At 41.4% G+C, this 18704-nt stretch overlaps 1 protein-coding gene across 1 annotated transcript in view; it reads right to left on the bottom strand.

The window, feature by feature from the left end:
* The window catches only part of SPTLC3 (serine palmitoyltransferase long chain base subunit 3), a 131986-nt gene extending 115524 nt beyond the window's left edge, over nucleotides 1–16462 (bottom strand). The window contains exon 1 of the mRNA XM_040447712.1: nucleotides 16346–16462. Coding sequence (XP_040303646.1) covers nucleotides 16346–16462 — 117 coding nt within the window. The remainder of the gene's footprint in view (nucleotides 1–16345) is intronic.
* Between the last annotated feature and the right edge of the window lie 2242 nt (nucleotides 16463–18704).

Below are 18704 nucleotides of genomic sequence, written 5' to 3'. Positions count from 1 at the left end.
TTACCTGATTAATTTTTCTTACCATGTGACATATAATGTAGAAAAAAGTAACTTCCCCAAGAGCAAGGATAATCTTGGCTGGTTTTTATCTGTACTCTTGAATCAACTAATTAAGTAGATTCAGGCATTTTTAGCCATATCATAGTTTCTGAGCCCTAAGTAGTGAATTGGCGTGAGGCCTGAGTCCTTTGGTTGGTATAAAGATTGTTTACACTTAACAACAATAACAACAACAACAACAAAAACCCACTGTGTTCATGACCTGATTTTTTCAGACTTTGAGTCATTTTCTCAGACCACCATGTGGAGTAGTTCTGTTTTCAGGCTGTAGGTTCCTGATTCAGTGATGTTGCTAAGGACTGATCAGTGGTGGGGCACCTGGCTGGCTCAGTCTGGAGAGCATGCAATTAATCTTGGGGTCATGAGTTTGAACCCCATGTTGGGCATAAGTTTCTTTTTAAAAAAAGAAAGGAAAAGAATTGACCAATGGTAAGCATGGCCCCTTATGCCAGAACCTCTTGCATAAACTAACAAACCAAATCCTGAGGTACATCAGTTGTGGGATTTTCCCTGGTGCCCCAAATTATTTGCAAGAGTTGGCAAAAGGTGTTAGTGCCAAGAGCTTCTATGGAGTTTGTTTTTGGTTCTATGATGTGAAACGCAGTGTTGTGTAGAGGTGCTAGAAACTGGAAGTGGACAGAGGTGTGTCTTGCTCTGGATTGGCCATTTTGAGGTCTTGGGCAAGTGATGACACTTACTTGAGTCTCAGTAGCCTATTGAGAAATGTGTCAATAAGATCTAGAAAATGAGATAACATGCTTCTCTGAGATCTGAGATCAGTTCTTCTAATATTATTCAAGTGTTTGAGACTATCTGGAGCCTAGTTTCTTTAAGAATAATTATCAAGTAGGTAACCGAGAAACATGCCATGTAAAGAGCCCAAGAGCTCCTACCATGTCAGTGTCATTGCCTTGGACAAACTCAGAAAAGGAACTAAGACACGACTAGACTAGAAGAAAGTGCTCATGGTATGAAATGCTTGAAAATGAAGTTGAGGTTGATAAAGGGCTCAGAAGAAGGTACTTTTGAAGAATACACATGCTATAGAACATAAGGATGTGAAGACAAAGGAAATGATTTTAAAAGAAAGATTTATAGGAAGTTGTGCTATCTGATGTACCATGTAAAATCACTTTGCTGCCCAACTATGGATATCTAAGGTAGAAATTAACATTTTTTCAAGGCTTTTAGAATTTCATGGACTTCTTAAAAAAATTTATTAAAAGTGGCTCCCAAAGTTTACAGCATTTTTTTTTCTTGTGAATTAAACTACTGAAGGAAACATGCCCTGATTTTTTTCATTTCCCACGTGTTCTTGCAAGGAGCAGTTGATGGAGTTGTATGCACTATATTAGGGCTGGATCAGTCCTTTGAGACATTCTTGAACTTTCAGATCAGAATGTCTGGGACTGTTCAGCTCTGTCCCCATCATCCATGTGGCTTTGGTCTCATTATTTTTCTGAGCCCTTGTTTTTTCATCCCTATAGTGGGCCAGTAACAGTCATTCTGTCTACTTCACAGCATTGATGTGAGGGTCCAATAAGATCTTGGATACAGATGATTGTACAGTGATAAGGATCTGGGTAGCTGAAGGTTAAAACGACAAAGAACTGGCTAAGTTTTTAAGAAATCATTGTCTTAATTTCAGGTTCCCCTGAAGCAGACCCTGAGTAAAGGATTCAAATGTAAGTTGCTTATTTAGAAGGTGACCCCAGGAAGCACTGGTAGAGAGGGGGATGGGACAGTGAAGGGAAGGAAACCAGTGAAGAGTGTGCTGTCAAGCCATTTACTACTGTGGGCAATTGGACCTCATTTCCAGATGGGGAAACTGAGGCACAGAGGGATCATGCCACTTGTCCAAGGTCACAGATCTACGAACATGAAGCTGGAATTCAAGCCTACACAGTGCCAATGGGAAGCCCTACTCCCAATCTCTATGTGATGATTCAGCTTATTAGGGCAGCCAGGCTGTGGGGTGTGGCAACAGGTTATGTGATGTTAGGAATCAGATGATCCTGGTTCCACTACTTACCAGACAAGTGAGTGATTGTCTGATCTCTTCAAACCTTGAATCCTTATATGTGAAATTTGAAAGCCTATTGTGAGGACTCACAATACTATTTCAAAAGCATAAACACATGGTAGGGCCGAAAAGCATAAACCTCATGTGTGGTAGCAGTCATTCACTCTAGTTAATATTGATTTCTCTGACACGGTGTTCTCAGATATCTGCAAAAAAAGAAGCTTTCTAAATGTGGCTTTTATTTTGGAAAACAAGAAAGGAGACACCTTTACTTCCTACATGAGACAAACGCAATTTTGTAATATCAATTTTAAGATGGAGGCTAGAGAATTTGAAATAGCAGATACCACTCAGAGTCATCAAATACTGTGGTCCGTATTTGTTTAACAGTGTGTGGTGGGCAGGGTCCTCACGTTGGTGTGACTTTGGAGGTAATTACTTAGCTTTGTTGACCTTCATTCCTCCATCTATAAGAAGACAAGGGATGGAGTGGAATTGTAGGAATTTCTAAACTAAATTCTCTTTCTGCCAGATGGATTATACTAAGGTCAAAAACAGAAAATTGCTCTTGATACCTTTGGAATTCCCTGTGTATGTACAACAAGGGAGTTTCTCTAGACAGCCTTCTGTTAGCCTTTCCTTTAATTAATGAGATGCCAATTTACACATTACTCACTTCTTTTTTAAGCCAGCATCCATCTTGGTAGTTCAACTGGAGGAATGAATATAGGGGTGATATTGTGCCCACACATGAATGGACTGGTTAGGGAACATGTAGACCCAGACCCAAGAGACAGGAATGCTTCTTTATCATTCAAAGGAACATATAGAAATACAACCCCACAATAGCTTATGCATGTTCAAGTAGTTAGTTTGAGCACATACAGGCAGCACTATCCTGAACAAAGAGGCATAAGATATACCTAATGGAATATCCAACACAAGGAAGAAAGTTGGTTTTTTGTTTGTTTTTTTGTTTGTTTCAGATTCCACGTCTTTTAAGAGGGAACAGACCTCCGTGTGACCAGACAGAGGGGCATCAGAAACAACTAGGTAACATCTGTTACCATGACTTCATGGGCCTCGGGTCAAAGACGTCCACCTTCTCAGAAGACCCCTGCCCCAAATTTTGCCCTTAAGAACCCTGACTTGTAAGCCAGCGAGGAGTTTGGGGTTTTTGAGCATTAGCTCCTTGTTCTACTGGGTGACACCACACCAATAAATCACCCATCTTCCTTCATGGCCAAAGCGCCCTTGCAATTTTCCTTTGCGTGCTGCATACCAGATGGATGGATTCTCATTTACTTTGGTTAATATTTTATCCAGAGATTAAACTCACCAATATTAAAGGGACAGTTTTATAACATCTTTCCACAGTCAAAACTATATTATGAAACGTTTTCTAATAAAAACAATCAAAAAGCAGTGTAGGTCAAAATTCACTAAGTGGTGTAATTTAGATTTGTGCATTTCATAGTGTATAGATTTTACCTCAAAGAGGGGGGGGGGAATAACTATAGACAAATATTGAAGCCACATGGTATGCATGCAAAAGGGTTTGGGATGAAGTGTACTGATTCTACATCTTTCTTTGAAATGCATAAAACTTAAGAATTGATAGATGGATGGATTGATGGATAGTCATGTAATAAACAAATATAGTAAAATGTTAATTATAGAATCTAGGTGGTAGGTATATGAGTATTTATAGTAGAACTCTTTTAATTTTTATGTGATTCTATAAATATTCACAATAAGACATTTGAGAAAAAGGCAATTATTTTTCTAGTGAAAAAAGCACCTGGGGCCAGTCTGCACTACTAACTAGAAGTTTAATCTTAGGCAAGTTCACTTAATTTTTGTATGATCAGTTGACTCATCTAAAAAAATGGGATAGAGTAAGAGCATTAGACTCATAAGGTATTTGTAAGGTTCTTAGCATGTTGTGTGATGGAAAAGTTTGTTAAATGAAATTTAAAAAGTCATCTCATATACAGGGACATTAGTGGGAGAACAGATTATACTGATTGTTTTTGACATTCAACTCTAAGAATGCAGAGTTTTATTAAAACCAGATGACAGGCTTATACAGCCTGAGGTATTTGTCATTTTCTCTCTAACCCAGGTAAATTTCATCTCCTACTAAGAGGTTGCAAGAATCATTAGGATGCGTCAATAATACTTAGTTTCTGTTTTCATTTCCTTCAAAAAATTCCACTTGCTTAAAGCATGCTCCCTGACCCCAGGCTCAGTGTATATGTAATATCCGGATATCAGTATAAAAGCATGTAGCTACCTGGTCATATAAAATAATCTAGTGATTCGGTGATTTTCAAAAAGAGAACAGTAAATAGTAGTCATGTTTTCCATCAAAGGTTAGGAAACCTGTAAATTAATTAGTAAGAGGTTTACACTTTGAAATTTACAAAGAAGCCTGTGTGTCACATAAGTGGAGCTTTCCCCATCTTTTAAAGAACTAGGTATATGAACAGCAAAGGCAATTTAAATAACAAACAAAATAAGCTGAAATGAGAGTTCTTACTAACAGTAGATTAGCACAAATAGGTGGTCTTTACTCATTCCACAAATATCTTTGAGCACCTACAGGCTCTGATCTAGGTGCTGGGGGGTTAGTTATGAATAAGACAGAAATCTCTGCCTACATGGTATTTACATTCTAGATGTTGAGGCAGACAAGAGACAGGAAATCAGTTAGTATGTACGTCTGTGTGCAGGCCATGCATGCATGTATGTGTGCGTGTGTGTGTGTGTGTGTGTGTGTGTGGACAGTGTTAAGGACTAAAGAAAACAATCAGGAAGGGAAGGGAGGAGGTGAGAAGGTTTGCAATTTTTTTTTTAATTTTTTTTTTAAAGTTTATTTTTATTTTTGAGACAGAGAGAGACGGAGCATGCATGGGGGAGGGGCAGAGAGAGAGGGAGACACAGAATCTGAAACAGGCTCCAGGTTCTGAGCCATCAGCCCAGAGCCCGACGCGGGACTCGAACTCACGGACCGCGAGATCGTGACCTGAGCTGAAGTCAGACGCTTAACCGACTGAGCCACCCAAGCGCCCCAAGGTTTGCAATTTTTTAGATAGAGTTGTGAGCTTACATCTCACAAAGAAGGTAACATTTGAGTGAGGACTTGAGGGTAGGGAAGGTGCAGGCATGTGGACATCTGGGAAGTGCATATGGGAGAGGAGGTGTGAATGTCCCACATGGGAAGATGCATGGCCTGTTTGCTCCAGTGTGGCTGGAAAAGATTAAGTACAGGGAAAAGAAGCATGAGGTGAGTCAGAGACGACCAAGCCATAGGCTCTTATGGTCATTTTAAGGATTTTGGCTTTTATTTTAGAGTAAAATTTCAGCCATGGAAAGGATTGGGCAGAAGAGTGACATCTCTGGATTTCATTTCAACAAGACCCCTCTGGCTGCTCTATTGAGAACAGTCTTGCTGGTGGTAGTAGAAGAGAAGGGAGAGGCAGAAGCAGACTATGGTAGTTTTAAAATATGTCCATGAATTCTTTGATATTCTTCCCATTGAGAATTGGTTGGGGAGGGGGGTCCCTTGGACCAGGTGGGCTTGCTTGTGACTATTTCAACCTATCGAGTAGGGTGATAGTGAAACCGAACTCTGAGGCTAGGTTATAAAAGGCCATGAGATTTCTACTCCATTTACTACAAAACACTCTTAAAGCCCTCCCTGCCAGTGAGACCACATTGGCAATTCCTTCTTGTCCTTTTTTTCAGCCATTCCAGCCCAAATGTCAGACATGGGAGTGAAGAAGCCATGTTGGAGACAAATCCTTCTGGCCCAGCTATTCCAGATCCAGCCAGTAGAGTCATCCCAATTGAGGGCCCAGACATCATGGAACAGGAAAGAGATGTCCTATTGTGTAATTTCTGAATTCTTGACCAGTAGAATCCATGAGTATAATAAAATGACTATTGTTTAATGTCACTATGTGTTGGGATGGATGATTATGCAACAATAGATAACTGGGGCACAGAGAGAAGAGATGAGCCTCCTACAACAATCTGGGTAAGAAATAATGGTGGCTGAACTAGGGTAGTTGCTGTGGAGAGGTGAGAAGTAGATTCTGGATATATTGTAGAAGTTGGATCATGTATTTGCTGACTGATTGAATGGCAAGTGAAAGAGAAAAGTCATGAGTGATGCTAGGGTTTTGGGTTTTAGCCACTGGAAGGGCAGAGTTACCATTTACTGGGATTGGAAAGACTATAAGGGAACAGGTTTGAAGGTGGAGGGTGGAAGTCTCAGGAACTCAGTTTTGGACATGGTAAGTTGGAGATGCCTTTTGATGATCCAAGTGGAAAGCTGGTGGTTGGAAATGACATAGATACACACACACGTACACAATCATAAGACAAGATCAGATCATTGTGAAAGAAATGTAGTCAGAAAAGAGAAGGGGTGGAAGAACTGAGCCTTGGGTCACTCCATTGTTTAAAGATCAAGGAGATAAAGAGAATCCAGGAATGGAAACTGGAAAGGAATAATTAGTGATATAGGAGTATTGTATTGTAGAAGCCAAGAAGAATGTGCTTTAAGGAGGAGGGGCTGATTACTTGGGTCAAATGCTACTGACAAGCCAAGTAAAATGGGTCCTGAGAAGCCACCATTGGATGATGGAATTTGAGGGTTTAAGACTATCATTTATTGAGCACCTATAATATGCCAGGCATTGTATTGAACATTCTTATAATAGCAGTAGAGGAGAAAGAGATGGCTGCAGGCTAACTTCAATAGATGATAGCTATCATTTATTGAGTATCTATTGTATATCTGATAGTTAAGGGAAGACTTACATATGCTGTCTCATTTAATCCTCACCATTGCCTTGTGGGGTATGGATCAGGGATGTGAAGCTGCCCAATGTGGCACAGCTAGTAAAGGTCAGAGCTGGGACTCAAACCCAATTCTATCTGATGTTGAAGCTCTCGGTCTTTCTGCTATCATTCCTCCTGAAGTGGTTTCCTGGGAAATCCTGGTGAAAAGCCACCAGAAAAGAAATATCTTTCTAACTTCAAGTTAAGTTTTGCTCAAGGTTTTTAGGGAGGATTTAAAAATGGTTTTCTATGGGGCGCCTGGGTGGCGCAGTCGGTTAAGCGTCCGACTTCAGCCAGGTCACGATCTCGCGGTCCGTGAGTTCGAGCCCCGCGTCAGGCTCTGGGCTGATGGCTCAGAGCCTGGAGCCTGTTTCCGATTCTGTATTTCCCTCTCTCTCTGCCCCTCCCCCGTTCATGCTCTGTCTCTCTCTGTCCCAAAAATAAATAAACGTTGAAAAAAAAAAATTAAAAAAAAAATAAATAAATAAAAATGGTTTTCTAGTAAAAAACTATGAATGCGCTGTAGAGTAACTTGCAAAATTCTAATATAAATTTTCTAAGTAAATAAATAACACCTGTGGGGGCTTGTCACCTGAGTGGCTTTGGATTACATGTGTTTTTCTCTCTTTGGTGAATCAACTTGTGAATTCATTACCCTGTCTTCCCTGGAGAGGTTGATTTGCTGGTTATTCTGGTTGGGTTGTGAGGGCAGATATAGCCTAATTAAGAAAGGCACTCTCCCAAAGGTTGAGGTTCTTAACCTGGAGATTTGAGAAAGTCAGGGAAGGCATGAATTCTCTACCTGGAAAACTTTAGGACTATGGACATGTTTGTTTCTCCACAGGAAGTATCTATCAGCTTCTCAAAAGGATCCTTGACTTCCAAAAGGCTAAGTCCCACATGGCAGAGAAAGACCATCAGGTATAACTTGTAGTTATGAGGATAATCATGATTTTCACACAATCCTTTTCTTGGGCAACTTTTGAAGGCCCAGTTATGTCATATCTAGAGAACACTAATGGTGACCAGGCCTTATGATTGCATTGTCTAACAAAAGGTTTGTGGGTCACTTCCTATGAAGCCTGAGGAATGAGATTTGACCAGTAAAATATTGTCAGTTCTCTGACATTTTGACAGACACCTTGGTACATAATATTTGGTCAGGAAAATCAAGTATATGTCGTTGGTCATAATTGTTCCTCAAACTTGCACATCCCAGGACCAAGTGTTAACAACTCAGGAAAATGAAGATGTGAGATTCCTCTATTGCTTTTTAAAAATATATAGTCTAAGTTAAGAAAAGCCAAATTCCCTGAGCCATTTTCCTGAATATATATGAGAAAATATCACTCAATTAATGACCTCTTATTTTTATCGTCCTATTTGCTTATAGTTCCGAGGTTATAGATTTGTGACTGGTAGCAATGTTTCCTTTAAATCCATGCTATTTGAATTTTTAGATTAGATGCCAATATTTAAAAATCAGCAGATCCCACCAGCCCCCCCACCCCGCCAGGCACCTCTCCCCACCCCATTTGGATTTGCAGCTTCTTTTGAAACTCTTAAGGCAGCAGGATTCAGATTGGCTATGTGATGTAGATTGGGAACAATTCTGAATACTTCTCAGAGCTATGCTTATAGTGTTTTTTAAATGGTTAATCTAAATTTCAAATTTGTTTCTAATTTAGTGGCAACAGCTCCTTCTCACGTGAATTTATAGGTTGGTATACTTTAGAATTCCAGAAAAACTACATTAGTTCAGGCCTACTGAGACAAATGTGACAATACTTAGTGAAAAGATTAAGTGTATTTAAAAATAAATATAGTTGATTCTTTGCAAGTAATTAGGTTAATATCAATCTATCGCTAGTAGTATTTCCAAAGGGAGAGTTTTTCTAGGACACCTTAACAAATAGACAAAATTAATTTTATATGGCCGATATTAAATATGCTTAATTAAAAACATGTATCATTTTAATTAATAAAAACATCTGCACCTGAGCACACATGCTCCCCTGAGTCAGCTCTTTCTTTGTAGATAATGCAGTAAATTACAGGCCTCCTCAGGTTAAATAATTACACTCCAGATTTGGCAGAATTCAAATGATTGTGCTTTTGCATTGGTGATATTTGAGTTTATTGTATTTGGTATTTGGCTATGCCAGCGAGACACTGATCTTAAAGCATAGAGCCATTATTTCAAAACACAAGCCAAACAAAAGTGTACAGTTTAGGGAAAGTCATCTTTGCCACAGATTAAATGCAATGGATGGCCCAGACAAACTCTTCCCTCAAAAGGCAATATGCCAGTACTTTTGCAAATGGTTACTAAGTGAGATTGCAGAGTGATTTTTCTGGGCATTTTAAGAAATAGAATATCCATGTGTTCATTTATCTACTGCTGCTTAACAAACCACAGTTAAAACCTTGTATGTTTGCTCAGGAATCTATAATTTGGGCAGGGCTCAGCTCAACACATCACTACTGCATGAGGTATCAATAGGAGCAGATAGACACCAGGGCTAGAGGACCCACTTCCAACATATGTTACTCACACAGTAGACAAGCCTGTGCCACATCTGAGCCAGGGGCACAACAAGGATACTTAGTTTCTCTCTACTTGGGCTTCTCTTTGGGGCTGCTTGGGCTTCCTCGAAGCATGGTGGCTGGGTTCCAAGAGCAAGTATTCCAAGAAGACTGAGATCAAGCCAGAGGCTTCTTGTAACTTAGTCTCAGAAGTTCCAGATTATCCCCTCTGTCTCATGCTATTGGCCAAGTAAGTCATTAGGTGTAGCCCAGACTCAAACCTCTCAATGAGAAATATCCCAAAGAATTTGTAACTATCCTCCATCTATCACATCACATGTCCAATATGTCACTATTAGCAGGAAATGCCTATTCAAGGTGGCCATGTGTCCTGGAAGAAAGCTTCTGAATATCAAATTATTCCAAGGCTCCATCTGGGGTTCAGTCTGAGTCCATATTACTCAGAGTCACATGGATTGATTTTCTTCAAAATCAGAGTTGTTTAAAGTGAAGAATGGGGGTGGGGTGGGTCATTGATGTAGTATATCCATGAGTGGATTATGTTGCATATTGAAAGCTCTGGTATATGAGTTTGGTGCCATTTGGTGATAAGCTCAAATATTCATTAAGAACAATAAAAGCAAACAAGCAAAAACAATCCATAATACCTTGAACTCACATTGATCTTGCCCGTCAAGACTGAGGTAAATTAGCCTTTTTGCTGTAGAAGGAGGTATGAATCCCATTTCTATTAATGTCTTGTGGTTAGAGAGGCAGTGTGGACTAAGGACTTGGATTCTAAAATTAGACAAACCTAGAGTTTCCAAAGCTAGAGCTGATACTTGTGAGCTGATGACCATGCCATGACATACATCTTTTGTTTTCTCAACTGCCAGCCACAGTAGGAGGTTCTGTTTATGTTGCTTAAGAGCATAATCTAGTCTTTTATGATTAGGCTGAAGATAATCCATAAGCCCTGTCCTAGAAGTCACCAGATACAAAACCTACACAGCCTGAGAAAAACACATCTGATCAAGCCAATTTTCTTCTCAAAACTGCCTCATTACAAATATATATGGCTATACACTTTTGTTGCTCTATCTCTTGCATTCTGATGATTTCTTCCTGCAAGCACCTATACCTCAGTTTGAGGGCTTTCTCTGGTCATACATACTCAGGCTAGAAGTGCTCTGTGGTTAATGTTCCTCCAAGCATCCCTCAACTGATGATGGACAGGACTTCACTGATATATACCTCTTTTTCTTGTGACTTAGTTGGGGCAGCTTCACGGCATATTCTACATCATCACTGAGTTGTCCCCCTAAATCTGAGCCCTAGTTGCCCACAGTGGTAACCTGTTCATGAATGTATTTTCTTCCTTGTCTTCTGTGTCTCACTTAACCATTCCCCTAATTCCTGGGTTCACCTCTCAAATAAATTACTTGCACTCAAATCCTTATGCCTGGGTCTGTTTCTTAGAGCATGTAAATTAAGACAAAGATATTTTATGATCTTATTCTGCCTACTTTTACAGGCTTATTACTGCTTATCTCTGTTAAACATCCTAAACTTAGTCCCATTAACCCAGCCTCCCAAGACCAAACACATCTTGATGTTTGTCTTGATGTTTTGTATCTTTTTAAGACCATTTCCCTTTGTTAGAATGCCTTTTCATGACTGTGTTCCTGGCTACTCTGCCTTTAGGAGTCAGTCCAAGAGTGGCTTCTTTGACTTCCTATCCTGGGTCAGATGCCCCCTCCTCTGTACTCCCAAATATGGATCATATACCTCTGCTCTGACACACTGTTTCCAAAGATGGTCACAAAAATTCCTCCAATATCCACAACCTTTTGCAAGCTCACCCCATTAAGAAGCAGACCCCATTTCCCTTCCCCTTTCATCTGGACTGGCCTTGTGACTAACTTTGACAACAGAATGTGGCGAAAATGAGCCTAAGCCTTACAAGGACTTGCCGTTTCCATTTTCATTCTCTTGGAAGCCAGCCTTCATGTAAAGAAGCTTGAGCTACTCTGTAGGTACTGAGAGATCACATGGAGAGATTATCCTTGTGAAGGAGACACAAGATGTCCCAGACAACAGTCAGTATCATGGTCTCAGTGGGTCCATATTGAATGCTCATTAAACACCATATGGAGCCCAGACAGCCATTCCTACCAAGCCTTGCCTGAATTCCTAGCCCACAGAAATCAACATCAGTTGTTTAAAATGATTGAATTTTGGGGTAATTGTTAGACAGCAATGGAAAACTACACTATCTATTATAGAACTTGTCATTAAATACCATAATTACTTATTTACTTGTCTGTCACATTTGTGAGCTACTATAAATGGAGACAATTTTCATCTTAATAGCTGTGACACCTGACCTATGGGAATGCTTTACAATGGCGAGCCTAGGAAAAAAATGAGGCTTCTTAAGGAGATCACAGAGAAACCTTGTCACACTGGAGATTTTTTAAAGGAAATGAGTACCAAAAAACAAAAGGTTCTAGAGAATGATTGTGGAAGACAAGAGTGGATGAAAATTCAGAGCAATTGCAAGGGACCTCCAAAATGTGTATTAGAATTCTTCTAATAATTGGTGAGATTATTGACCTCTGTTTCAATCCATATGCAGCCTAGATGGGCCCACAGTCACAAGTATTTACAAGGGCCTGTCAGGCAGTTATCACTCTGTGCAATTAAACTGTACATCATGGTTCTCACTCTCCGGAAGAAGTTTACTGTAACAGAAAAGCAGATGTACCAACACATTGTGGGCTGCAGGAGGATATGAAAAGGTGGGGAGGACAGAAGGCTCAGATTCAATGGTTTTAGACCTAGGCAGGATTTCCACGAATCCACTTCATCTTTTCCCTTCACATAGTGTTTACCGAGTACCGCCTGGGCATGGCACTCCCTCTCCCTCTTATGCTGAAGCCTCGCCAAGTTGAGAGGAGTTTCTCACATGTTCCACACTCTGTCATGCTTCATAGCCTTTGTTCTTTCCCCCTTCCTTCCTGGAATGATTTATGACCCCTGCTTCCATGCCCTTCACCTAGCAATACTTGTATTCGTCTCTGGAGCTCCTCCCCCTTCTTTTCCTCATCCCGTCCCCAGGAAGAAACCCCCCATTTGCTCTGCCATTTCAAATGTCTCCAGATTCATTGTGAGTCCTCCCTGCTCTGCAAAGCCATCACTGACCATCCCAACCTGGGGTTTCCTAGAATGTGGTGGAAAGGGAACTGGCTTTGGAGCAACATGAATTTGGGTTCAAATCCTGGCTGTGCCGCTTGTGATTCTGCACAAGCTCTTTAATCTCTCACGTTTCCTCATCTGTAAACTGGGCATGATGCTCCCACTTCATAAGGCTGTAATGAGGGTATGGGAGATCGCTACATACAGTGTTTAGCTGAGTCCTGGTATGTAACACACCAGTGATACATGTTATTTTCTTCCTCCTCTCTGAACTTCTGGCATTTAATATCTGTACCACTCATTTGTCCTCAAATCATAGTTATTTTGTGACAGCTCCTGTCCTGTACCATCATTTAACTTAATGTTATTCCTTGCTCATTTTTAATATACGCTTCCTCCTAATATCTAAAATATAACTTTTTATATCTTTATATGTCCCAAGAACAAGAACAACAGATTCTTAATAAATATCAGTGCATGAATGAATAGACAGTGGAGTGGGTGGCTGCCTCTTAGGGCTTTCTTTTTTTTTTTTTTTTTTAATTTTTTTTTTTTTCAACGTTTATTTATTTTTGGGACAGAGAGAGACAGAGCATGAAGGGGGGAGGGGCAGAGAGAGAGGGAGTCACAGAATCGGAAGCAGGCTCCAGGCTCTGAGCCATCAGCCCAGAGCCTGACGCGGGGCTCGAACTCACGGACTGCGAGATCGTGACCTGGCTGAAGTCGGACGCTTAACCGACCGCGCCACCCAGGCGCCCCTCTTAGGGCTTTCTATAGTACACTTTGTAAAGTACAGCATTCCAGGTTAAGAACTCACTCAATTAGAATAACTAATTTCAGGGTTTTTTTTTTTTTTTTTTCCAGGAAAGGAATGATTAGGGAAAAGTTCAACACTTTTCCTTATCCTACTGGATCAGTGTAACAGAGGAAAATGAAGACCCATCCCATGAAAAGATAACTCGGAGGCAATGCAGTATTGAGAACAATGAAGACACAAAGACTACCCCTCCAGCTCCAGGCTTTTTTTTTTTTTTTTTTTTTTTTAAAATGATTGTTTAACAAAACAAAGAAAAATGACTGAGAATGAAAGAGCAATTATGTGAAGAGTAATCCCCAATTGATTACATGGGAATTAAGTAAGCTGATAGGAAATAATCAAGTTTGGATTAAGATATTAAGGGCCCTCCTGTCATTTAGATGGAAACAGTCGTGAGGAGGGAGAACAAATCCTCTGTGACTGACTGAGGATCCATCTGTCAGAAGTAAGGGGTAGGATGACATATTATAAGTGAACAAATAAATGGACTTAATCAGGGATGAAAACCAAGGATCAGTGCACCCTCAGGACATACAAGACTTAAAGAGAAGACAACACAAAATAGGGCCAAGCTCCAAAAAACCTCCAGAAAGGAACTCCAGAAGTTTTCTAGACAGGTGTCTGCTCCCTTGCTAGTCTTGAGGTTGCGGTAGTGAGCTGCACTCCGTTGTGAGCCTGGCAAAGCCATGCTACACTGGAGCAAAGAGCAGGAGGGTTCTTGAGAGAGTGCCTCACAGTGATTTCAATATGCTTTTTTATGCCAAAGGACCCTTTGTTCAGTCTTATAGAGTCCCACGATACATAAAAGAAACAGAGGTATTGCTGTATGATTGCAAAGAAGCAAGAAGAGAAGGGGTGAGGGGATCTTGGAAGATGATAATATCTTGGATCCCGCTTCCTAGGACCTTATGCTTGGCAGAACATGTTGGGAAAACCACTGGCCCAGGATATCTATAAGCCTTTATGAATTGCTCTTGTCAACTGGCAAGGTTTTTGGCTAAGATCCAGTTGGTTAAAGCCTTCCAAAGCAAAATGTACTAAAACTAGAGACTAAAGATCATGTAGTAAAGATGACTTCATCCCCCTCGAGGGGAAAACAGGCCTTTGTCTGCTTTACTACACCAAAATCTCAGCAGGGTTTATTCTTTCTGGAAAATATTCTTCAAGTCATAACTGAGACTCTCAGTGGAAGCCAATTTCAATTTAGTAACACCTAAATATATCTGAACCAACAGGTTCTGGATGGCTCTTCAGAATGAGCTGTTAGCAGAGACAAGAGCAGCCTTCATATTTCCTAAGAGAGGCCTTGATGTCCGAGGATATTTTCAGTCTTACAGGACGGCTTAATAATGAATCCTTGGGATCTTGAGTTTCCTCCTAACTTAAGAGTGAATGTAACCATTGAGTTAAGTTTCTAACCTCAGACACTAGAAGGGTAGTTACAAAACCAAGAGAAAGTAAAGAGAAGAATGGCTTTGAAGGCCTTTCTGCCAAATGAGAGCCCTCAGGGTCATACTGGCTGAGAGTGTAAGTAGGTTTGTGGCCAGTGTTCCCGGCATGTCAGGAGTGTAGAGCGTCTTGGGTGGTTAGTAGTCTGAATCAACACTTACTGACAAATAGATGGTGGATACTATCATGACTGTCCTCATGGGAAAGATAGGAGTTGAATGTTTTCTCTTCACATTGCAGTAGGTTTCAGATACTCAGCTGAGAGAGACCAGACCTGAGGTTTTTGGTGGACACTTCAAAGCCGAGGGTAATGCCTATTGTTAAGAGGGGGACACATTTTGGGACCACTGCCTTTTCACACATGCTCCAGGCTCCAGAGTGCCCCTCCCCATCCATGTCTTTCAACTGGAAGCATGAATTTAATTCACTGAGAGGTGGACTGGCCCCCAGCCTGCCTTTCCTGTCCTGTGATCTTAGAACAATCTGACCTTTTCCCTGGGTGGATGCTGGTTCCTAGGGGATGGATGTGTAATGCAGGACAGCAGGGGTTCCCCGCCCAGCTCCACATTCCTAAGAGTGAAGGCACCTGTTTGGCTATGCTAATTTGCTCCCGATGCAGGTGAGCTCACCCCTAGCTGCTTTAGCACAGAAGGGAGGAAAGATGCCTTTTCACAGGTACCTTATATACCTAGGCTCCCTCTTTGAATGTGCTGACAACATTTTCTTAAGTTCCTCTTCCTCCTCAGTAACATCCCCATCAAACATTCTGTCAGAGCAAGAGCCAAAAACAGAAAAAAAAAAAAAAAGTATCAAATGGGAAAACAATGAAATGCCTGTTTGGTTCCTGTGTGCAGTGAGCAACAATAAGCCACACTTTCTGAAGTGTCTCAGAAAGGAATGCCTGTGATGTTCTTTCAAAGAAGGACTCTGGCCCCAAACCAAGCTGTAAGCCATGACAATGCTCCACTAAACACCAAAAAGAATTCGCCTTTCAGCCAGAGAGGCATTTCTCATGTACTGGGGGAAAATGCCACCCACACCACGTCACCTCAGCACATTTACTGTCACTCCTCTCTTCCTGCTGAAGCCAGAGGAACGTAGCACACTGTGACTGTTGGGTGGACTGAAACTCAGCTGAGGAGTCTGAGCCCTGGGAACTTTGCCCCCTAAGATGTGCTCCCGGGAAAGCAGGAGTCTAGGAGGTGTGTTTGTATTTTAGGGAGTTTACGGCTCTTGGGTCCTCCCTCCTACAGAAAGACCTTCTCCCCTTCGTCCCCACCTAAACTTTCCCCGTAGCCAGGCATTTGAAGTTAGCTGAAGTGTCAAAACACTTTGTAAAAAGGCCATTGAGTCAGGAGGGCTTCACCCCGCCTGGGCAAGTTCAAGTCCTTCAGAGGAAAAGGGGAGGGATCGCCTCTTACCTGGGCTTCTTTCACTATTCCATTTTTCGTGTGGTTTCCACTTTGCAGGCTGTCGCTCTGTTTCCTGTGATTGTGCAGATTCCCATTGCAGACAGCACCACCTCCAGGATTAGCCATTTGTGTGAAATGATGGAATCCAGCCGGTTTTCGTCCAGAGGTTCTAGGCAAGCTTTAGTTTTGAAGTTGGTGAGGGAATGAGAGAGGAAGCACTTTGGGCTGAGTCCCTGAAGGAATCCTACCGATCAGGCTTTCCAGAAGAAGAGCAACAGCCTATCTTTGGGGCAGATCTTTGAAACAAAAAACAAGTGGTTACCTTTACACTCCTCAGCTCAGAATGTGACCTTCAGGACAACAAACCTGCTTTTGAAACTAGAAAGGAGATTGTCCATGCTGGCTCCTTGGGGGGGCTGAGGAAATCTGGAAACTGCAAAACCCAGAGGCAACTGCGAGGAGGCCGGCTGAGGGGGTGGAGCATCTTTTAAAGATACACACACACAGAGCACAGTCAAGGTCTCCTATGTGCAGTCAGTTTCGAATTTATGTCTACCCCCACCCCTCCCTCCTGAATCTAATTACAACTTTTGGTTGTAGACTAAGCTCAAGGTCAACACCCCCCCCCCCCCCCAAACAACACTCAGCAGTGGTTGCCTGGGCTAGCAAGAACGAGAGGAGAATGGGAAGTTACTGTTTCACTAGCACTGAGGTTTTTAGCCGGTTCCATGGATGGTGGTGATGGTTGCACAACAGTGTGAATGTACTTAATGCCACTGAACTTTACACTCCAAAACGGTTAAGATGGTAAGTTTTGTGTGATGTGGCACACAATAATACATAATACAAAATGGCAAAAATAATAACAATGTTCAGAACCCGTCTGATGTTAAAGCCAGTGATAACACAAGGGGTATTGGCTCATCCAGAATTCCAGTAACACGAATCTGGGAGACAGAATATTTGGTTTCTGGGTAAGGCTGTGTTACTTTACCATGTGACTTCAGGAGAGCCATTTGCCTTCTTTTTTGCCTCATTTCTTCACGTGTACAAAGAGACAAAACATTTTCAGTGGGCCAGTGGCTGAGGGGGCAGCAGGAAAATAAAAGTGTGGCCTGGGTTTGTTATTGACACAGGTGTTGTGGGGCAGGTGGTGAATGCAGTGCCACAGTCCTGCTACACCTCTGGTTTACTCATTAACTCTTACTGTCTCGATACTTTAGTTACTAGAGGGCTGTTTTCTCCTACCATCAAATGGCATTGTAGTTTGTTGGACAGTGTCAATCATTTACAGCTTGTTCAGTCCTCAAGCCCACTGTCATGGTTGCCCTGAATGGAGCCTTCTTTAACATCAGGCACTTAGGGAAAAACAAAAAAACAAAAATGAGCCATTTATTGGATCAATGGACAAAAACAAAGACACACACAAGCAAAAAACAAAAAACAGAAATGGTCCCTGTTGTTAGAGCCTCATTTCTTGGTTCTCAGCTCTCTAGGACTGGGTTCATTTCCCAGTCCATTGGCTTATGGAGGAGGTGATGATAATGCTTCTTCTAACCATGGTTTGCATGTGAGGGTTGCCAATTTTCCACCTCAGGGAGAGCTAAAGGAATAAGGTGAGGTCTTAGGCCAAATAATGAGATGGGGCTAATGCCAAGTGTGGCCACCCCTTTGTTTCTCAAGCTCAGACTTTCTATTGCATCTCTCCCAACCTTTGTTATCAGAGCAGAGCTAGCTTTTCCCTGGCTAACTGTAACTCCCTGTTACACTAGGAGTTGGGAGTTATTTGTATTGGCTTAATTTCCTTCTAGACTTATGCAAAAAGGAGATGAAAAGGTAGGATGGGACACTGATAACTGCTGGCCTGACTGCCCCAGCTTACTTAGGGAGACAGGTTGAAGGGGTGCCTGGATGGCTTAGTTGGTTGGGCATCTGACTCTTGATTTTGGCTCAGGTTCACGGGATCCAGCCCAACATTGGGCTCTGGGTTGACAGCGTGGAGACTGCTTGGGATACTCTCTCTCTCCCTCTCTCTGCCCCTCCCCTGATCTCATGCATGCTCGCTCTCTCTCTCAAACTAAATAAACATTTTTTTTTTTTTTAAAGGAAGACAGGTTGAAGACATGGTGTTATTTTGACTCAGCTCTAATTATCCATACAAAGTTTTTTTGTTTTTTTTTAATAAAGATTTTGAGATAAAACTAACTAAATTCTGTACATTAGATATTTCTATCCCTCTTCCTTTTCTTTTCTTCTTCCTTCTCCTTCCCTTTCATCTTTTGAATTTCCTTTTCCTTTCTTCCTACTCTTCCTCCTCTTCCTCTTTTATTTTTTGTTTTTATTTTCTTTTTACAAGGGGACAAAAACC

Source organism: Herpailurus yagouaroundi, unplaced genomic scaffold (assembly GCF_014898765.1).
Source record: "Herpailurus yagouaroundi ecotype Mexico unplaced genomic scaffold, PumYag 196, whole genome shotgun sequence".
Taxonomy (NCBI): domain Eukaryota; kingdom Metazoa; phylum Chordata; class Mammalia; order Carnivora; family Felidae; genus Herpailurus; species Herpailurus yagouaroundi.
This window is presented reverse-complemented; position numbering and strand designations above follow the sequence as displayed.